We start from the raw sequence: 23,722 nt of genomic DNA, 5'->3' as shown, positions 1-23,722 counted from the left end.
TTACAAAAAATAAAAATTTTATAAAAGTAAAAATTGTAAAAATATACTCATGGTGTAGGGTATCATATGGTCGGCCATGCCCGACTATACTTTCCTACTTGTTTTATGATCAAAAATGTCTGATCAACAGAATATTGATTAATGCCTTGAACATACCTTTAATAGAGTCTACGGTTAATATTTCCTAGTAGATGAAGGTCTGATCTTAAAAAAGTATTATAAAGCTTAATATACACCAGATTTTTCCATCACTGTAATTGCATTTTACTTGACTGGAATTTATATGTATTTATGCTGCTGTTTTTAATGTTTGTAGCTTTTTTTTTGGATTTTTTTCCTCTCGATTCTTAAAATCTGTCTACTGTCTCTTTATAGCGTGCATTTATTTTAGTTAGTTAAATGCAGTTTTTTTCCTATTATTGCATTTTTTTCTTTTTTAAACCAGAACCACGTTCTACTTTACCACGGGGTGTACGAGACTATGAGTGTAATGTATATATGTGTGTGTGTGAGTTTTTTAAAACTAAAGCTGTTTTGTTTGTAAAAAAAAAAGAAAAATCTGTTGATGTTTTCTGTTCGGATAGATGCTTTTTTCCTGTTCTTTTTTTTACGAGTTATGTTCTTATTTGCTAGAAAAACCGGAAAATAACAGATACATTTTTATTGCAGTTGTTGTAACTCTAACATTGAGGTTATTTTCGCACGTACTGTAGGCGGAAGAAATACAAACCATAGATGGAGAGATATATAAAAAAAGTTTTTTTTAAGCTTAAACAAAGAACAACAAAAAACAACAACAACAGCAGCAGTAGTTGAAAAGAAAAAAAACATTAGTTATTTAAAATTCAATTATGACATGTTTGTGGTATGTACAATTTTTCTACAATAGACAAATAAATTGTAACAACAAAACAAAAAAAAAAAAAAAACAACACACATATACACTCAGACACAAAGTCAATAAAAACGGGATCAAGAAAAAAGCTACAATTTTGATTTAAAGAACTTGTTACACGAAAGCTTTTATAACGGAAATGTAAATCAAAAAGTTTGAAATGTGTGTATTTGAAAACCTGTTGCCATTGCAGAAAAGCAGTGCTTTAACACACAAACAAACATGTGATTTACATATGTATATATGTATGTAAGTAAAAAACATTTACAAATACTTATAAGCTCATATGTAATTAGAATGTAGAACAGGTTATTTAAAGTAAAATTATAAATTCCTTTATAAGTGCATAAGTGTCGGTATGCAGTTGTAAGTAGTAGTAGTTGTTGTTGTAAGCAACTTGCCCTCATTGCACCCTTTTTCGTTTAAACTTTTAATATGACCACAACGACCATTCACTTATGCCAACAACACCAGCTGCTTGGCCCCATGCCTCCTCGTGTCTCTTTTTTAGTTTCTTTTTTTAGTGGCACTTTAGTAAACATTATAATAAAAGTTGGCTTATTTTAAACAAAAACCTAAAGAAACAACAACAACAATAAGAATGTTAATAAAAAGATCAAAAAGTATTTGCTATAGTTTATTGTAATATTGAAAACAATAAACATTTATAATACTATTCAGCAGAGATTCTTAACTTGTGTTCTTAAAAACCATAAAGAGGTTAAAAATTTTGCAAAAAAAAAAATATTTTAATAAAAATTATTCCCAGCAAAAACTTTAATTACTATGGAATTACATCATTATAGTAAATCACAAAGGGCACGAAGTATGCTAAAACAGTGGAGTGATAGCATAACTAAACTAGCTATTAATAAGAATTTACTTTCTGGAGCACAAAAGAGGATGTTGAAAAGATGCTTCATGAAATCATAGTTAGTCAAATCCATGACTCTCCAAAGGACAAATCAGACTCGCTTACAAGATCTGACACAATGAGAATTAGGTCTCCTGAGGAGTTGATAACTGAGAATAAAAATAAGAAGAACAAGTCAGATTTCTATATTCCGTTGTGCCGAATCTTATATACCCTTCACCAAGTATGTTTTAAAAAACAGTTTTTATTTATTTTGTATCTCTGTCACACATAACATCCATACAAACAAATATAAACATAGCGGTATGACATATTAACTGTTGTACTGTACTATCACCGACAAACTGTATTACCACCCTCAAACAAATATGAGCTGTATTACCAACATATTACTGCTTTATCTCCTTATTGTTGTTTTTATGCTTATAATTTATAATTTGTTGAGTTAATTTTCAGAGGTAGTCTCAGATTTTTATTTATGGACCGATTTTGCTAATTTTCAATAGGAAACTTCTCAAAAGCATGTCTAACAGAATTATTGAAGATTTTGATCTCAAAGATATCTGGTGTCTTCAGAAAATTGATTTCAACAGACAGACAGACGGACATGGCTTAATCGACTACGCTATCTATAAGGATCCAGAATATATACTTTATTGGGTCGGAAAATTATATTATAGAAATTACAAACGGAATGACAAACTTATATATACACTTCTCATGAAGATGAAGGATATAATAAGAGCTTAACGATTTCTAATACACAGTCGAAACCAAACCATACTTCACTCAAATGAACCTCAAGTCAGAAAGCATCGAAAAGAGATGACAACGCCAAGCATTGTAAATCACATGAAAAATATATACAGCTAATGTTATTGGTAACGACCACCCATTACCAGGTAATGTATTTAATAACTACATTATCTAGAGTACTCATTTCCAAAATTCTAAAATTTTTGCTAGCTAGTTTTTGCTGGTATTCTATGCTGTAGTGAATATTTAGGAAAAAGTTTAATTCTATCCCCTTCTATCTACAACTTACAAAATGGTACTTAAATGGTACATTAACAAACATACACGTCAGAAAGTCTGGTAGTAAATCCCGAAGCATCACCATTCTAAACGTTACATTCGGCACATCCACGAAAAAATTATTTCTTTATCATCATCATAAAGGTGTTCGTATCGGCAATCCGGACTCGGTCTTCATTCTCTTCCAAACATATACAGGATTATTCTGACTAACAAATTCCCGGGGAGTTTTTCCCCCAACTATACATAAAGCTTGCAAAAGGGAAAAACACTCCCAAGGAATTATTGTTCATAATTGGCTTGATAGTTCCTGAAGTCAATCGCCAATGGGGTTCTTTCGGGTAGACATAATCATTGAAAACTTATACCAAAACATTTAATTTAATCAAATTTCAGAATTTGGTTTCAATTCGTTTACCTCGATGGGATCTCCGTAATAGCCAGTACAGAATGAAATCTGCGGTTACCTTACTCTGCTCGTATCAGATAATATAAATGATTCTGACAACCTTGAGAACTCATTTAGACTAGAAGTACTATTAGCTTTTCTTTTCCCCAGGATAGCAATCATCCCTTGGTACTATTTACTCTTACAATGAAGATCAAAATAACACCAAACTTCCAACATCAACTACGGTTAGAAGCACTATATAATTCCTTATTGGACATACGATATAGACTATATAGATAAATTAATTTACATTTACATTACCTAAAATACTCGTTACAAAATTGAAAATATTTTACTAGGAATCTAGTGGTAGCTTAATTTTTTCGGAACTGTCCGGCCGATCTACTAGGCTGTTTAGATCATTCCACTCCTCTAGGCATTAAAAATATTAGTACAACTAGAAGAGAATGCTTCGTTTTACGAAATCATGGGCAGGATGAAGATATTGTTTTGTCGCAATTCAGGGCTGAGTTGGGAAACAACTCTCGCGTTATCGCGATATTTTTTAAACGCATTCAGGTTAGTGTTTGTAGTCTGGCTTTCGACAGTTTTGCATCTCGCTTGCACTGGTGTAGTGTATTACTTTATATAACTGTTCAAAGTTATATGTTGTCTACATTTATCTCGTGCTTTCGTATCACTAAAAGTGAGGTGTTTCAACTAAAGGAGACATGAGAATGTTTCAACTAAAGGAGACAATAAAATAAACCCAAATGTATATTGGCGGAGGCCATTAAAACTAAAAAATATATTTCATTCCATATAATACTTTTGATACAAACAAATTAGTTGCTCCAACTTCCAATATGATGTATAGATCAATTCGTTAAACATTCTATAGTTGGTGGAACATACAATTATTACCACAAATATCATAAAAGGCCTTTTCAAACTATTGCCGTATTATCTGTTGATCTTACAAAAACATTGCAGAAAAAAACTAATATTTAATATTACAAAATTGTCATTGTTTGCTACGAAAACTTATTATCAAGATACTAAACGCACCACCCATTGAGAATCCCTGGAAAACTGCAAACATAGTTTCGGCATGAGGGCAGCTAACAAACAATGGATACAATAGCAACAACAAAGCAAAAAAGCGAGAGTAAAGAACAAATAATAAAATACATACAACAAATAACAATAAGAAATTGTAGAAAAAACCTTTTTAAACACAAACTCACACACACTCCAACAAGCTAACAAACATTAAAATGCCAGAATGTCCGATGAATAAACGTACATAGATACACATGGAACTGCGCCGGGTAAAAATCAACAAACTGTAAAAGGGCAACAAATAAAAGGTAGAAAAATAGTGGTAGAGTAGTGGTGGCTAGAGAGTAAAGTGTGTGAAGGGTGAGTAAGTATGTACATATGTATGTAAGTGAGTAAGGAGTGAGTGGTTTAGTGCGTGATAGTTTTAACAAATAGTATAAAAATGCACTTGAAAAAATAGGGTTGCCAAATGTTAAAGTTAATATTGCAATAAATGCAACATTGTTTAAACAGCTGACAGGTATTCAAATTTGTTTTTCACTTTACAGCAAGAGAATTAGATAGAGAGTTAACTAAACTAGGTCAAACTTGTAGCTACAAACTTTCAAAAGCATTAATAGTGATCAAATTTTAAAATAATAAAGATTGAATAACGTTATTTATAAAAATAAAGACTAGGCTGTGGAATTTAGCAAAACATTTAGTTATTTAAATTAAGCCAAACTATGTATTTATTTAACTATAATTTATGTTATTATCAATCAAACATTTCGAATTTCAAACATTACAAATGTTTGTTGCTTTCATATTGTTATTCAAATCTATTGAATTAATTCTTTTAAATAACTCTGCAATATTCATAACTTGTATATAAAGTTGTTAAAAAACGAGCTTAAATATGTCTTTTTACTAAAATGTTTTGTCAGATATAAAACAAATATTTGAATTTAAATAGAATAAACATTAAGATAAATATGTCAATCATTAGAAAAAAGTGTATATAAAAAACAAATAAAAAATACTTTTATAATCTTTATAGAGTCTGCGGAATGGGAAAAAGTATTTATTTTTTTACTTGCAGAATTTTTATGTTTAATAAAAATTTATCAAATTTAGCAAAAACACTAAGTATTGAATTCATAAGAAATTTACCAGACGATTTTCCTAGAAATAACCTTCATTTAAAATAACAATAAGTTAACAAATGGTAACTTCCAAGCAGTTTGGTACGACAGTCCCGAACTATCAATTTAATCTAATATTTAGGATTACATTTAGCCACCCAGCATGCAGTTAGAGGAGTAAGTCAATCGTCACGAATGAGGTTTTTCCAGTGTCCCCTATCTTGCTCACAAAGGAGACACTTAAGCGACACTTGTTTTCACCCTCCTTTAACGTTACTAGAAATCAGAACAAACATGTTGGAAATAAGATGAGCTGAATTCGGTATTCGGATTCAATCGTCTCCCCATAGATTACGAAATGGGTATTTCAAGCGACGCTTGTGCACACCCTCGTTTATGACGAAAGGCGAAACCTAACGTTACTGGAAATCAGAACAAACATGTTGGAAATAAGATGATCTGAATTTGGTAAACGGATTCACAAAACAATCGTCTTTCTTAAATCTAACTCCTCCAACGTATGATATCGATTCGATTCTTAATAAATTTATTCAAAGCTGAACCGCTACACACGATCTGTCATCAGTTTAAAATGTCTTCAAATTATCAGGAACTGACTGATCCTTCAGGCCAAATTATTTTCAATTCAGAGAGACTAAGATATTGTCTAAAGCAATTTGCCGTATTCGAAATCGTTTGAAATCTTAATTTAAATAATATTGATTAATATTGACAAACAATTTTCTTTGATAATAAGTTTTATGTTCTTCAACCACTGCTAAATACTGTTGGGCAATCCTCGATACACTTACAGCGCCAGCCTATTTCTCGACCGAAAAATTAAACTTCTGAAAGGCTATATTTTATGGCCCGAAATATACCACTAGTCCATACAGCAGACTTTAATCAATATTCTCTTTTTCCGTTATGTGATACCCAAAAAAGCCTTCAAACTTAACATGATAATGGTTTAACTGCAAAAGGTTTCGTGCTTCCTGTGCACACAAATTTCACAAGATCGTGGTGAGTTTTAAAATTTTGGAGACTTAACAAAGATTTCCTGTTCTTTAACAACTCATCATGTTTTCTGCTACAACCAAAGTCTTAACAATGTTACTGACACAAATACTTCCTTGACCTTTGAGCCAAATATAGTACAATACTTAAATGTCTCGCCACCTCATTGTCCAGCAGTCATTGGCAAGTCTGGATGTGGAGTACACATATAGTTCAGGGACTTAGTATAATCTTTGCTAAGAGTGATACCAGTCAATTAAAGCCCGATATCCCAATTCGATGTTTAATATTACTTGAAGAATGCTACAGTCGTTATTAAGTCTAAATATGATTTCAGTCTCAAATTCTTTTATTTTTCTTCTATTTTTAAATGGAATGAAGGATTATTGAGACTCTATGTAGATGTGATGGTTTCGATATATTGTAGTTGATCTCTGAACTATTGTTCCACTGTCTAATGATAAAAATCTCTAACACATGTGTCTGACAATGAAGTTAAAGGGGCCATAATTTTGCAATGAAAATGGACTTCCAAAGAAGCGAAAAAGAATTAGAATTTACTTTATAGAAGTACTAACAGAAATCTGAAGAATTAATGATTTAAACACAAGCTTGTAACAGGAGAGATGTCCTTTGAAATTGAAGTATTATAGATAGAATACAACTAATTTGACTCAAATAATATTAACATAAATAAATATAGATTTCACACATTTGTAAATAACTTCAAAATAAAATTCGATTCTTTGCAAAAGTGTCACAATGTCCAAAAGCATTGCGTAGAAAATTCATGGAACTCAAAGAGTTCATTTATCAAAAAAGGCTTATTTTATTCCCCAGAGTTTGAAACCTCTGCTCCCGGCCGAAGGCCTTCTACCCAGGATACTTTTTAAAAGGAATGACATTTTAAAAAAGTTAATAATGTCCATGGACATTATATCACATTATTTTCAAAGAATCTGCGGCTAATATTTCTGCCAGATTAAAATAACGTGAATTCTAAAAATATAAATTCTATGGAAGTATTATTCAACGTTTAAATTTTATAAGTTTGCGAGATAATATGATTTTGACCTCTCATGAAGGTCTTGAACAAAAACAAAATGCATTCCAAAAAAAAAAAACACACACAAAGAAATGCAAAGGCAAAGCTGATAAGAAAAAATGATAATTTCCTAGGATTTTGTTTAAGACGTAACTATTTGGCAACTCTAGAATATAACAACAACTTAAGAAAGCTGAATTAAGAATGCAACAACAACAAAAAACTGACCACACAATACTTAAAGAAAAAGATAAATTGTAAATAAAAACAACAAATACAAACAACAACTACATATTAAAATGAAACAATACATATTTACAAAAACAAACTGCATTATAACAACAAATAAATTGTCCTATACAAATATTTAAATGAGAGGCTTGTTAAGAATTGTAATGTTTTATACTCAACTCCCTCATTAAATCAACAATAGCAGCAACAACAACAACAATAATAATAATAAATATACAAAATAATCTTTAAACAAAAAGAAGCAACAAAATGATTAACGAAACCGGTTCATAAAAGGGGCCTTTTTTTTAATTACACTTAAATTAAGTTTTTTTTTTTTTTTTGAGAAAAAGTAAAAAAAGAACAAAGAGAAAACTTACCTTTAAATAAAAGAGAAGTAAATGAGGTGAGTGTTTAGGGAGATTATAACAAAAATCTTAAAAGGGGAAGAGTAAAGAGAAAGGCAAAAGAAGGAGTTAACAAAATGTTTAGGATTTGTAAGGGAATTTTGGTATTTTCTAATATAGAAACTAAGTGTAAATAAAATGGATTTAAGGATTAGGAAATCTACAAATTTTAATAAAATATTAACATCCTCAATAACAAAAGAAAGTTTACAATTTGTAACATTGTTTCCTTTTATTTGTATCTTTATACATACTTTCTTCTTATTAAAAAAAGCACACATTTAGTTGTTGTCCCTCATTCTTTGGCCTCCTCCCTCACTAAACCCAATGATGACTTTTTAAAAGAACCCCACAACTCATTGATGTACAGCACACGTCTCAGCTAAAACTAACGGTTATTTATGGTTTTTACTATATAAACAATTTAATTTTATTTATTGTTGTTTTTGTATGTAAATTTTTTTCTTTTAGATTTTCACCCACCAAAAACCATAAACATTATTCCAAACAATTTGCTTTAATTTTATTCTAAATTTCTTTTTTTCTTTCTTCTTTCTTTTTAAAAAAAATTTTACTTTTTTGCACTTACACCTTCGCTTTACTATAACTTTTTTTACTTTTTTTTTTGCTTTTCACTGGCCAAACTTTAATTTCTTATATTTTTTTTGTTTTGCGTAAAAATCACCACTACACTACTCAAATTTATTGTTGTTGTTTTAGATTTTATTAATTGGCAACAATCAACAGCAAGTGCGAACGAAGTAAAATTGTACGTACAACACAACAACAAATAGCACAAAATCAAATCAAGGCAAAAAAATAATTGTATTTACACGTTCTCCATTAAATGCAAATTTTTGTATCTTTTCATTTTGTAGTAACTATTAGATGGATTAAATATATATATTTATCATTTTCTAACACAATTTTTTTTCTCGTTTTAGTTTTTTTCTTAAATTATTTTTACACACACGTTTAGTTAGGAGTGGAGAAAAAAAACATGAAATTTTATTTATATTACTTTAGAGCCGCCGCATTTGCAACGAAAAACTAGCAACAACGAACCGTAAATGAAGTATCGCAAACACATATGAAGAAGACGAAGAAAAATATCTTTTTTCATTTGACAACCAGAGCTCGGCGTCGACAAATGCTAACGGCGTTTAACACTAAAAACGTCGGCGGCGGCTTAAAATCAACTTTTAGCCGACTAAGTTATCACTATCTACGTTTAGTTTTTAATTTTCACAACGATTTTAAACATAAACGGAATCCAAGGGTTTTAAAAGTGAAATTTTCGGCATAGTTTTAAAAAATCGCCATTTTTTATCAGGAATGAGTTTGCAGAATTGTTAATTCTTTAAAATATAACTTAATTTCAAAAAAAGTTTTAGGGAATGAATTATTTTAGAGCTTTGCGTAAACGGTATGTGTACTTAGCATCAATTTAGAAAATTTTCAAAAAGTTTAAAATTCATAAACTTATATTTTTATCGAAATTTAAATCACACTTATATGTATATTTCTGCATATAAGTGCATTATAAGTTGGTCCCTAATTGAATTGTACCGGCAGAATATCCATATAATTATAAATTCTGAGTGCTATATTCGGCTATGACGAATTTTATATACTCTGAAGTTAAAGAAAAAACAGTACCATATTCTTTGTAAAATATATTGGAAAATTCATAATATACCTTTTGAAGAACGAAAAAGTACAAAAAAATCCTTTTCTCTCTTAATCTAAAAATCCACATCCAAAATTTAAAATTTTTAAGTTTAATAATCATCATAAACATACTTTTTATACATGCCTTTCCAGTAGGATTATTTAGCAAACTCTCTATGTATCTTAATTTTTTTGTACAAAAATATAATTAATAAAATTTTATAAATTCGAGATTCATTTGTCAGCATTTCTCTATGACCTGGTCTCTTAATGGCGGTTGACATATAGAAATTTTTAATTTTGTGTCTAAGAGATGGAAAAACAAATATTTTGTCACAAAAGCTTCCCAAAACACTGGAGGTACGTAAACACATCGAATCTTAAGACCTGATCCACAATGGGAAACTTCTGTTGAGGAACTTAATACTCTTTTGAAGTTTACTTAATGTTTACATATAGAGACTTTTGTTTTAGAAACTACGTGTTATTTGCATTGAATTGTTGTTGTACGAATTAGAAGAATAAGAAAACAAATCAAGTTTCCGAGTACGAGAAACTACGTTCCGCAAGAGAGATGAATAATATTTATTCTCTATCAAGCAAAATCTAAAGTTTACTAAAAAAGAGTTTCCTAGTGTGGACCGCCACTAAGAAAAGTTTTACACTGGCCAAATTTCAATCAACGTCTTATTATTAGGTACAAGAAAACTTGATTTAAAAAAACGCTTAGTTTTATATTGTAAAATTCCTTATATATAGCGAAAGTATTCTGTAAATTATACAATATATAGCGACATTTTTAAGCCGTATTGACATTTTGTTCGGCGGCTACGTATAGTACACTTTAGGCCAAATCAGCGCGGTTCTCTGTTGACAACTCAACAAAAACACCTGCTATACTTAATACACACAGTTGCTATCACAAAGTAGTAGAAGTATTTATGTGATATACAACTTGGCAGCACTTGACCGTTACTAGCTAGTGATGATAACAACAGCAGGCTTTTACTTGTAGTTGTTGTTAAAATTTTTAAAAATTTAAAATTTAAACGAGTTAAAACGAGTACTTAATAAAACAAACAGAAAAAATGATAAGCAAGGGTACAATAACGCTAAGAAAAAAAGTTGAAAAGTCGACTTAATCCTAACTCAAGGTCGTTTAAATTGTTCGTATTCGAAGTGCATTTTTGTACACACTTGAATAGCTAATCTACTGTATTACCATTTAAGTTGTTCTGTAGTATCAGCTTTGTGAATATTGAGGTGATACATATAAAATTATAGCATATTTTAATGATTAGGCAGTGAAACGCAATGAGCTCTTAATGCACGCTTTTGTATTTATTCTTTCACATGTGCGTATGCTTACACATGTATAACAAGTAGGAAAGTATAGTCGGGCATGGCCGACCATATAATACCCTACACCATGAGTATATTTTTAAAATTTTTACTTTTTATAAAGAAACTTTTATGTTTAATATTATTCCAAAATATTTAGGCAATTTATTGATAAAAAGAAATTCTAAATGAGGCTTTATATAGGTCAAATATGGGACGATCCTCGGTAAATTTGGGAAAAGGATATATTTTTAAATAACAGTTAGTTTTGTTGAGTTTCATTGCAATACAAATGGTTACAAGTCAATTTTAGACGCTGTGTCATTTATACTTATATAAAACTTATTTGTGCCAATTTTTAGAGAGATAATAGAATATTTGAGTTAATAATGGCATAAAAAGTTCAAATCGGGAGGTACGGTTGTATGGGGGCTAGGTGAAATAATTGACCGATTTCAACCATTTTCAATAGGCTTCGTCCCTGTGCCAAAAAACATGCTTGGTCCAAATTTCATCAAATTATCTTGAAAATTGCGGCCCGTACCTTGCGCACAAGGTTTACATGGAAAGCCAGCCAGCCGGACGGACGGACATGTCTTAATCGACTCAAAAAATGATTCTAAATCGATCGGTATACTTTCAGGTGGGTATTTTTGTATGTTACAAACATCAGCACAAACGTATAATACCCTCCCCACTATAGTGGTGTAGGGTATAAAAAACGAACAAAACTAGTCAGAAATCCAATTTTTGACACTCTGCCTTACCCTGTTAAAGTGATTAAGCAGTTGAAAAGAATTGAGCTAAAATGAAAATTCATCACTTAACAAACATTTCATGGCCTAAATGTATGCAATATTTTTGCTTTCACCATTATAATGATAATGTATAGCATCGTAAAGTATCATTTTGAAAATATACCCTGCATTACCATCAATCAGTTACCGTATTATAATCATACAAATAGCCATAGTTTTTCATTTGTAACATAAAATAATAAATGTATGTAGTATACTTTTAGGAATTAATATTTTTTACTATCGGAAACCTGTGTTACCACTCACAGTAAACAGTCTTATCATAATTTGTCATTTGGCCGCAGTACAGGCTATATATATATAAAGAAACAATAGCAGAGTTCACGGAGCGAATTTAAATATGTAATATATACTGTTATACACCAAGCTTGCCACAATTAAAAATTTTATACACCAGCTATTTAACAGGAAATTGTGTATAAAAAACTGTTATAACAAATTTTGCTTCAAAATTATTACGTGATATACGAACAGAAAAACTATTAGAATGTTATTTTGTAAATTCCTTCCCCTCACTTCACTTAAATTTTGAAAATTTAATTTTCATATAAATTGTCTTTTTTTTACTTTCAAAATTTTGTATGAAAATATTTTCAACGCAAGGTGAAGTGTTTTACAAAATAAGGCGGTTAAAGCCTTCCACCAGGAAAACACTTATAAGTCAAATTTTAATATATAAAAACTGTTGTATAACAATTTTGATTACAATAAAACAAAAAACTGTTAATATAAATATTTTTTTAAAAACATTTTTAAACAAAGGAGTGTCATCACATCTTTATATAACTCAAATCTTTACATCATGCAGAATATTTTCTTTTAAAACAATGAAGACCAACTAAAATTAAACACAACTTTAATAGTTTGTTTTATTACCACATTTAGAGTTTACTACATTTTGCAGTTGTTTTTTTTTCATTGGAACATTAATTTGTTTTATTTTTATTGTTTTAAAATGTTTCATTATATGTATCATGTATATTCATTACATATATCTTTTTATATATAATTTATAAAGTTTAACTATATATTTTATTTAATTTTTTATATAATAACTTACTTTGAAATTATTTTAAAACTCTTAGAAAAAATGTTTTTAAAACAGTTTAAGTTACTCATTTGTTAAAATTTCTATAACAGACCTGCGAGTATATTAACGTTTTTCTTCAATGTAAAGTTAAAGTTTTAACACAATTAATAAAAAGCTTAAAGAATATTTTTGTTTAAAATTTAAAAATTCGTTAATATGTTTGTTGTTTAAAGTAATAAAAAAGGCCAATTTGTTTTTAGTTTATATTTTATTTTATGGGATTTAGGTAAATTTTCACTAAAATTTCGTTTAAATATAATAATGTAGTACTTTTTTATTTTTGCTACAAGTACAAATACAATGTGGACGTATTAAAAGCTAAAGCTAATAAATTATGTTGCTTGTTTTTATTAAATTAAATAACTATAATATAAACAATTTAATATAATATTTAGGAAATACATTTTTTTTACATATTGTCAGGCGGAGTCGCAGAGTTTAAAGGGGGAAATAAGAATGATATTTTGGTATAACATTTTAAGAACTGAAGTAGAACTGAACTAGAACTGAGCTAGAACTGAACTAGAACTGAGCTAGAACTGAGCTAGAACTGGTCGAGAACTGAACTAGAACTGAACTAGAACTGAACTAGAACTGAACTAGAACTGAACTAGAACTGAACTAGAACTGAATTAGAACTGAACTAGAACTGAACTAGAACTGAACTAGAACTGAACTAGAACTGAACTAGAACTGAACTAGAACTGTACTAGAACTGAACTAGAACTGAACTAGAACTAGAACTGAACTAGAACTCAACTAGAACTGTACTAGAACTGAACTAGAACTGAACTAGAACTGAACTAGAACTAGAACTGAACTAGAACTCAACTAGAACTGTACTAGAACTGTACTAGAACTGTACTAGAACTGAACTAGAACTGAACTAAAACTGAACTAGAACTGAACTAGAACCGAACTAGATCTGAACTAAAAGTGCACCAGAACTGTGGTTTTTCGGTCCCAGTTTTGCATAATAATAATATTGTCATAAAGTTCAGAGCTTCAGCTTAAAAATGCGAAACCTTTTGCCAGTTTCTTAACCCCTTAAACTCCATGATAAGCCTAACTAAAAGGGCCGGCAGAGTATTTGGAGTTATTAAAAAAGTTACAAAATAAATACCGCAAATACTCAACAGATGTTGTTTCCTTTTCAAATAAAACAATTTTAATTAAATAAAACATTTTTCAAAACAAAAAAATCCAATAAAATTGTTAAAATTTAGAAAAAAAGGAAACTTAATAAAAACTTAAGATTCACTCAACATTCCCTTGGCAACACAAACACTTGACGAGGTCTTTTTTTCAAAACACAACACACAAATTGAGACAAACATAAAGGGAAATAATAATGTCATACAAAAGAAATAATGATATTTATAATAATAATTAAAATAAATACTTAAATAATTAATTAATAGTTTAACTAGATGTTAATAATAATATTTTAAAATATTTTTGTATAATTTATTTAAAGTAGATTATCTTTTGAAATTATTTGCTAAATCTTGCCTTGTTAATGGTCTGTTTTTCGGCTTCGCTAAATTCCAAAATACTTTCGATGGCCTGCAAATGACCCTGGGAGTTTTCCTTGTCGGTAAGGAAATAGTAAACAGCACTTTTTAGGAATTGTAAAGTAACTTCGGGATCCACATGAGTGCGATTCTTTTGCGCTTCCAATAAACGGCGATAAATGGTCTGCCATTTTGTTTTTGTTATTTATTTTTAATAAATTTTTAAAATTTCAAGACAACAACAACAACAAAAATAGAGAAATAGTGGGAAGAATAAAAGGGGAAATATTATATTTTAAATTTAGTGTTTTAGGAAAATTTTAATAAAAATTAAAAAAAAAAAAATAATAAATAAATCAAAAAATAATAAATTTTATTAAAAAATGAAAACACCAAGATAATTGTTATTTTATTTACAATAAATGGTTAAGTATGATTTTATTTAAAAAAATGAACAAAAATGAAATGTTTAAAATGTGCTAATTGTTTTATAAATGATTTATTATAATGATAATGAAACCTGTTAAAAGATTTGTTTTTAAATAATTTCTATATATTTTTATTTGATAAGAAAATATACGTTTAAAATATTTAAAACATTTATTACTAAATAGTAAATTATGATTTAAAATGTTTTATAAGTAATTATTTATTAAAAAGTTTAGAGTTTTTTTGTTATAAATTATTTAATATGTATGTCTGTATATATATAACAATATTATTTTGTTTTTAAAACATGCTAAATTATTTAAATTTTTTTTTATTTATATTAATATAAAACTCTAGTTATATTATGTTTTACAAATTTAAATTACATAAATTTTTAAACCGAGTAAACTGTCTTGTTTTATTATTTAATACACAAAATACTGAGTTGTTTTTTTTTTTTTAATTAGAAAATATTTTCGCAAAAAACCTAGAAAACTTTGATAAATATTTTCTTTTGTAACTAAATATTTGTTTACATACCTTTAGACAACTGCCCCGGGAATATTAGTTTCATATTGTACTTAAATATATTTATTTACAAAAAAAAAAAAAAAAAAACGAAAATAAACCTTTAAATACGTTCGTGAATCCAAATTGTTTTCGCAAATTTAAGCGAATTTGATACACTCAAGGCTATAGGGCGAATTCAGTTCAAATGATTAAGCTATACTTTTTATACATAGATATAAATATAAATTGATTTGACTTTATCTGAATTCGCTCTTTCCGACAATTTATAAAGTTTCGCCTTGATAATCAATGCTAACTGAACAATAAATAACTGCATTTACGAACGTATCTGATGTTGAAACAGAAACAAATTACTTTAAATGTCTTATGCTAGTAGAAAGCAGGGAATTTTCTGGAATAGTTTATTTTAATCAATAATCGCAACAAGTAAAACAAAATTAACAGAAGTTGTTATAGAGAGAAGACTTTAAATAGAATTAAACATTCACGTTGAACTAGATCTGAACTAGAACTGAACTAGAACTGAACCAGAACTGAATTAGAACTGAACTAGAACTGAACTAGAAATGAACTAGAACTGAACTAGAACTGAACTAGAACTGAACGAGAATTGAACTAGAACTGAACTAGAACTGAACTGGAACAGATCTTGTACTAATACTTAACTCGAACTGAACTTTATAGTCTATAGCCTATAAACTAAACTAGTCTATAGTTAGTATATAGTCTATAGTTAGTATATAGTCTATAGTCTATAGTGTAGTCTATAGTGTAGTCTATAGTGTAGTCTATAGTGTAGTCTATAGTGTAGTCTATAGTGTAGTCTATAGTCTAGTCTTTAGTCTAGTCTGTAGTCTAGTCTATAGTCTAGTCTGTAGTTTAGTCTGTAGTTTATTCTGTACTTTAGTCTGTAGTCTAGTCTATAGTCTAGTCTATAGTCTAGTCTATATTCTAGTCTCTACTCTAGTCTATAGTTGTATCTAGTTGATAAGTCTATACAATAGTCTACAGAATAGACTCAATAAAAGTGTGTGAGTATAGTCTATAGTATTATCAATTTTCTAGTCTATAATTACATTTTTTATTAGTAAGGTTCCGAAAGAATCCAAAGTATTTCTTTAGATTAACCCATCAAGTTTGCCTCTTAAGTGAATAAACAGCTAAAAATTAAAAAAGGGTAAGATGATATTCCCGGACTATTTTGTATAGTCGTTCAAAAAAGTGTATTACAAATCTACAGTTTTCTAAAGATCATTTAGTTTTATAGAAATTCTTTAAAGACGTTTTAATCTATAAACATAATATCTGAAAATTTTCTTAAAAGCTTTTAAACTCGGTTTTTAATAAAATGAAACGAATAATGACCATTATGAGACCAATATACCACAATTTCAATAAGATGAGAAGCCCATAAAATGAATGTTTACAAGGATGGATGAATGCATGTATGTACTAAGTAAATGGGACACACCTCCTAAATTAATATACTTATAGCTTAAACTAAATACCGATAATGGTTTCTTTCTTTTTTTGTTTCTTCAATGACAAAATTTAATGAGATTAAAAAAATGAACAAATGAGATAAAAAAATGTGTTAAAATGAAACGGAAATACAGCACAACACCGCGTTTAAATTGGAAAAATAAATTATAATAAAAATTACAAATTATAAACCAATCTATGAACTTAAAAAAGTTAATTTATAATAAATTTTGTTAAAAAAAATAGAAAACTAAAACACAACTAAATTTTGTGTGAGTGGAGAGGAACTTTTACAAACCTTACGCGCGCCGAGTACCCACAAAGAAATTGCCTCTTTTGCAGTAAGGAGAGCATGATTATTGCCGCATTCATTTCTACATTCTGCTGCCTATAAAATATTGGATATTTTTGGAATTGTTTTTTTGTTTTTGGTTGGTAGATAGGTATTTGTTTTTTTTTTTCGAAAGAATAAAAAAAAGAAATTCAAATAAACAAATTTTGAAAAATAAATTTGTAATTAAATTAAAATTATAAAAGAAATGTTTAACGTTATTTTAAGGATTTGGTTTTTGGGGGGTTTAATTGTCACTTAAATACTAAAATTGCTTAGTAGATAAAATGCAGCAAATTAAAAAAGAAAACAATTTTAAAAATATTTAACAAAACAATTAGTTAAATCAAAATAAAGTTTTGAGTTTAACAACAACTACTTTTTTTTGTTTAAAATATAATTAAAGGCATGCTTAAAGGTTTTTTGCTTGTTTTTTTTTTTATAAGAAAATTATTAATTTTTATAAAATTTTACTTTTAGTTTAATTTTAATATGTTGATTAGTTTAATTAGTTTTGTTAATAATTTCTCTAAAAACCATGCCCTCCTAATTTATTTGAGGTTAATGTGTTTTGTTTCAAATACTACTTAACTAAATGTTTGTTTTAGTAAAAAAAAGAAAAGTAATTAACTTAAAAAATAATGTTAAACTAAGGAAAAACAGTATTGGAAGTGTAAATTAATTTCAGGGAGAGGTAGATTGAAGATTTCAAAATGGTTTAGGATAGTTGTGCTTTAACTTTAAGTGAAGAAAAAGAGAAAGACAGAGAGAGAATGTCTGTGCCAATTAGTAAGAAAATTTTCCTTCTGCCGGTCCCCACTAGGAAACTTTTCTTGGGAAACTTTTGATTTTGCATGAGAGAGAAAGAATATCATCCATCTCTCTCGTGGTGTGGAGTTTCTCGTATTCCAAAACTTGTTTAGTTATTCTTCTCATTCGTACAACAACAAATCAATGCAATTTATACGTAGTTTCTGAAACAAAAGTTTCTATATGTGGATATTAAGACCTGGTTCACACTGGGAAACCTTTGTTGATAAACTTTTTGTGTGTGAGAGAAAGGGATGATAGATATTTCTTTCTCATTCTCTCACAGACTAAAAACAAAAGTTTTCCGAAAAAAGTTTCCCAGTGTGAACCAGGTCTAAGGAAACTTTAAACGATAATTAAAAAAAGTTTCTCAACAAAAGTTTCCAAGTGTGGACCAGGTCTTATTCTTCTCATTCGTACAACACAAAATCAATGCAATTAATACGTAGTTTCTGAAACAAAAGTTTCTATGTGTGGACATTAAGGAAACTTCAAAAGAGAATTAAGAAAAAGTTTCTCAATTAAAGTTTGCTAGTGTGGACCAGGAAAGTTCCTCGGAAAGTAGAAACAACAATTCTTAAACAATATCCACATTTTTTTTAACAAAACTAAAGGGACAAGCAAAATTGCCTCAAGAAACTGAAGGTCCTCAAGTCAGAGACAAAGTTTCCTTAATAAATTAAGTCTCCACAAGACACAGACAAAATTTCGTAAAAAAATAGAGTGTCCGCTAGATAGAGACACAAATTCATAAAGATATTAAGTTTCCTTTAAATGTAGAGTAGAATCCAAAATCTTCTAAAGAAATTAAGTCTTCGTCAAGGGGAATTAAAGTTTCTTTAGAAAGTCTTCTAGGACAGAAGTTTCTATAACAAAATCTCCTAAAAAATTGGTCTAGCTGGTGACATAATTTCCTAGAGAAATCGATTCTGCGCTAGAGGGAGACAAGGTTTCTAAAAGAAATTGATGTTCGGCAAAACAGAGAAAAGAAGAATTAAAAGAAATAAAATTTTCTAAAATTATTTAGTTGCTACTAGACGAAGATACATTTTGTATCCTTAAGAAGAGATCCAAATATCATCAAGGAATATAGTCTCTACCAAACGGAGATATTATTTATTAAACAAACTGAGTCTTTATCAAATGGACACAAAAATTTCTTAATAAAATTGAGTCTCTATTAAAAGAAGATAGAATGTCTTAAAGAAATTGAGTGTTCATAACAAAGGGGGCCAAATGTTATGAAGAAATATAGTATACACCAGATAAAGATAAAATTTCGTTTAAAAACTTCAATTTCTAACAAACGTAGACAAAAATTTCTTAATAATATTGAGTCTCCACTGGACGGAAACGGAATTTCTTGAAATGAATTTGAGTCTCTGCGAGAAGACATTCAAATATGAAAAATTTTAATATCATAAAGAAATACAGTCTCTATCAATTAGAGAAATTAATCATTAAAAAATGAAGACTCGGTAAAACGCACACAAAATTTTCTTTAACAAATAGAGTCTCCACCAGATGAAGACAAAATTTACTTAATAAATAAGAGACGAAAAAATGTTCTTTAAGAAATTGTATTCCTATGACTAGAAGGTTGAGTCTTCGCGAAATATAGTCAAAATTATCTTATCTCTCTTAAGATATTTAATCTCCACAAGACGGAGAAAATATTTATTTAAAAAATTTAATGTCCACTAAAAGGAAACAAAACTTGAGTCTTGATTAGATGGAAAAAAATTTCTGCAGAACTTAGGGTATCGGCAAGACAAATACACAATTTTATTATGAATTTAGGACTCTGTCGGATAAGAACAACATTTCTTAAAAATAACTTAAGTATTGGCCAGGTGGAAAAAGAAATTCCTTAAGACATTAAGTCTCTGCCAGTTGGAGAAAAGAAATTGTTCAAGGAATTGTATCTCCATTAGACGGAGACAAAATTCGTTTATAAAATTGAGTCTCCGCCAAATAAAGAAAAGAAATTGAGTCTCCAGCAGGCATAGAAATTCCTTAAGAAATTAAGTCTCCTCCAGTTAGAGAAAAGAAATTCTTTGAGGAATTGTATCTACATTAGACGAAGACAAAAATTCCTTTATGAAACTGAGTCTATGCCAGATGAAGAAAAGAAATTGAGTCTCCAATAGGCATAGAAATACCTTAAGAAATTAAGAAAAGAAATTGAGTTGGAGAAAAATATTCCTAAAGAAATTGTATCTCGGAGACAAACTTTCTTTATAAAATTGAGTCTCCGCCAGATAAAGAAAGGAAATAGTGTCTTTACCAGGTGTACATAAAATTTTTGTAATAATTTGGCTCTCCGCCAGATGGAGAAAAGAAATTCCTTAAGAAATTGTATATTCATCAGAAGGTGACAAAATTCCCTTAAGAAATTGAGTTTTCTGCAGACGCAAATAAAATTTCGTTAATAAATTGGATCTCCTTCTGTTGGAGATAAGAAATTCTTTGAGAAAATGAGTCTTCGCTAGAAGAAAACAAAATTTCTTTAAGATAAAATTATTTTTTTTACAAGATTTTATAAAATGCTTCTAAAATTTAATTGTTTTCAATATATATTTTTCAAACTTTAACAAATAGTCAAAGTTTTAATTCTAAAGCAAAAAAAGAGTTCTTAACTCTTTTAAAAAAATGTTCTAAAACTTAACTATTTACCATTATTGAACACTTCCAATATATGTTAAATCCCAAAAAATTCAAAAAATTAATGAAAATATTTTAAATATATAAAATGTTTTAATTAAAAATCATAAATGGTCAGTAATGTTATTGCAATAATATAAATTTTAAAATGTTATTTAAAGTTAAGAAAAAAATATATTAATATAAAATTATAAATGTTAATTGTTAATTTATTATTATTTTATAAATTTTTTTTCAACTTAAACTTAAAAAGAATTATTATCGAAAATAATTCCAACACATTTAAACTAAAAAAAAATTAAAAAAAAATATTGCAAATACTAGGCAAGAGTAAAATTAATTAAACAAATTTAAACATTATTAAATTTTGCTTTCGAAATGTTAGAACAACAACAAAAAAAGCAAATTAAAAATGTATTTGTTGATCGTTTTAAATTTATATTTACTAATGGTGCTGAACTATTTTTTGTTATTTAAACGAAATTTTTATAATCGTTTTATATCGTTTCGTAAACGCAAAAAAAATGAGTGAAATATAAAATGTGTTTTAAATTTGAAACTACTTTTTTCTGAATTATATCCAAGAAAGTTATAGTTATGGAACAAACAAACAAACACACAAAATATTACATTTAGGTGAGATGAATTTCAAAACTTTCTTCATGAGCGAGAGTGACAAATAGTTAGAGAGAAGACACACGAATTACACAATGACAATAGAAAGATAAAACAGATAATTTAAGAAAATAAATTGTAACGAAAACAAAATGATTTTCACTCAAGGCACAACGCAAACAAAATGCAATATGCAAAATAATATGGTAAAGATTATAATAAAGATTTTGAAAAATCTTACACGTATGTTTTCCAATTCATCCTGGGTGGATTGCAATTGATGCAGCAACTCATTGATCGATACTTTATTCTGTGGTGCTCGGTGTGCCAATTCTAAAGCCTGAAATTAAAGAAAATCATAAACAATAACTCTTTAGTAACAGACAAGTAAGAAGTTATAGTCGGGCCTTGCCTTGCGACCTGTACAGGGCATGTTTGTAAACCTTGTAAACATGCCCTATTCGGGGGGTACAGTTGTATTGGGTCCAGGTGAAATTATGGACCGATCTTAAACATGTTCAATAGACTTCGTCCCTGGAGCAATAGAATATCACGTACCAAATTTCAAGACCAAAAACTGCGACCTGTAGTTTGATTACAAGGACGGACAGACGGACGGACATAGCTAAATCGACTTAGAAAATGATTCTGAGCCGATTAATATACTTTAAGGTAAGGTATAGGACCAATATTATTATGCGTTACAAACATCAGCACAAACCCAATATAACCTCCCCACTAAAATGGTGTAGGGTATAAGAAAAGAAGAAACCTACCTGATCAGCTCGAGCAATACGTTCCGATTCTTGGCCCTTCTGATACATATGCAAATACATTTGTTTCTGTTTCTCTTCGTGTTCGGCCAAACGGCGCTGCAACTCTTCCAATTGTTTTTCCAACTCACGTATACGCTCTTTAGCGTGTTCGTAGTCGGGCACAATGTCAGCATAACGTGTATTGCATTCGGCTAACTTTTGCAACAAAGCCTCAATACGATCACAATTAGTACGTTTCATTTCGCTAGTGGCAGCATCCTGATTACGTATCAAATCCTCAATACGTTGTTCGTACAAACGAATTAACTCTTGACGCTGTAATTCGTACTGTTCGACTGTGGCGGCCGAAGCTGCCGATGCATTGGGCGAACAGGAGGCTGCCTCGCTGCCGCAAGCCTGATCGTGTGTATGCAGTGAGGGTGTGTACGATGACGAGTCTTTGGAATGTACTGAAGAAGAGGTCATATCTTCAAAATGTCCCGAATCGGCAAAGGATGATTGCATGTCGGATGACAAATGCAACATGTTCTGATGCTGATGGTGTAGAGAGCTTTGTGGCAAATGTTGCTGATGTAGCATAACTGAAGGGGTATGAGCATGATGACGAGGGCTTGATGTTTTCTGTGCATCATCGACCATATCGACAATGGGTGAAACATCCTGAGAAGTTTTAAGTTCGGCTTCACGCACGGTGACAGCATCGCTAGAAGCTGAACGTTCTTCTGGCGAACTAAGCGAGGCTTTGAATAAGCGCAATTCGACCACTTCACGTGTGAGACGTAAAATTTCCGAATCTTTTTGCTCAAGATCTTGACGTGCGGCACAGAGAAGTTCTTTAAGACGCCTCAATTGGCGTTGAGCTCTCTGGGTGGGCGTTAGATAATCGGCACCCACCTGGCCGGCATAGTTTGAACAATGTACCACATATTTCATTTTACGACCACTAAAAGTGGTGCCATTTCTAGATCATAATAAAAATCCAATAAGATAAAAGGTTTTATAATAAAAAAAAGGAATCAATCCAACTTACCTAGCCACATAGGGATGTTCACAAGACATTGTCGAACGTCCTGATGTAGTGGTACCGTATGAGAATAAAGAATCTAAATCATCATCCAAATAGGTTGTAGGCGAATCTGGTGTCACTGGTGGTGTTTTGGGCGTTAACTTTGAGCCCGGTGATGTTTTGCACAACGACGAAGATGTATGATTATGTTGACAATGAGAATGCGTACCAGTGATGGGCGTAGAAGTAGTTATTATATGATTACCGGTATGAGGACTTTTTGGTGATTTAAGTCCTTTTGAAATTCCAGCTGCTGCTGCTGATGATGATGATGAGACTGTTGTTGTGGTGGTCAATGTTAAAGGTCGTGTTTGCTGTGTAACTGTTGATGTTGCAGATGCGTTTGCTGCTACTGCTGTCGTTGTTGTTGTTGTTGCTGCTGACGTATCAATATGTGCTGTTACGCCGTTATGATTCAAAGACTGTTTCGAAAGAAAGGTTAAATTGTTAATAAAATGAAAGCAATTGTTACGTTTTAGTTTTTTTAAGTTAACATTTTTTTC

General features: G+C 29.7%; 1 protein-coding gene and 1 long non-coding RNA gene across 4 annotated transcripts in view; both read right to left on the bottom strand.

Moving 5' to 3' along the window:
- LOC124421339 overlaps positions 1 to 9,341 on the bottom strand; it is a 16,050-nt gene extending 6,709 nt beyond the window's left edge. The window contains exon 1 of the long non-coding RNA XR_006941590.1: positions 8,055 to 9,341. This is a non-coding gene — a long non-coding RNA (uncharacterized LOC124421339). The remainder of the gene's footprint in view (positions 1 to 8,054) is intronic.
- A 4,513-nt stretch (positions 9,342 to 13,854) lies between these two features.
- Positions 13,855 to 23,722, bottom strand: part of LOC111683659 (protein quick-to-court) — a 42,587-nt gene continuing 32,719 nt past the window's right edge. The window contains exons 3-7 of one of the 3 annotated variants that reach the window (XM_046946006.1): positions 23,184 to 23,641; positions 22,154 to 23,114; positions 21,619 to 21,717; positions 17,256 to 17,345; positions 13,855 to 14,699 (exon numbers count right to left, since the gene is read on the bottom strand). In XM_046946006.1, the coding sequence (XP_046801962.1) occupies positions 14,496 to 14,699; positions 17,256 to 17,345; positions 21,619 to 21,717; positions 22,154 to 23,114; positions 23,184 to 23,641 (1,812 nt within the window). In that variant the 3' untranslated portion in view covers positions 13,855 to 14,495. The remainder of the gene's footprint in view (positions 14,700 to 17,255; positions 17,346 to 21,618; positions 21,718 to 22,153; positions 23,115 to 23,183; positions 23,642 to 23,722) is intronic. The other 2 variants (XM_046946004.1, XM_046946010.1) reach the window with 2 other exon arrangements.

Source organism: Lucilia cuprina, chromosome 2 (assembly GCF_022045245.1).
Source record: "Lucilia cuprina isolate Lc7/37 chromosome 2, ASM2204524v1, whole genome shotgun sequence".
Classification (NCBI taxonomy): domain Eukaryota; kingdom Metazoa; phylum Arthropoda; class Insecta; order Diptera; family Calliphoridae; genus Lucilia; species Lucilia cuprina.
This window is presented reverse-complemented; position numbering and strand designations above follow the sequence as displayed.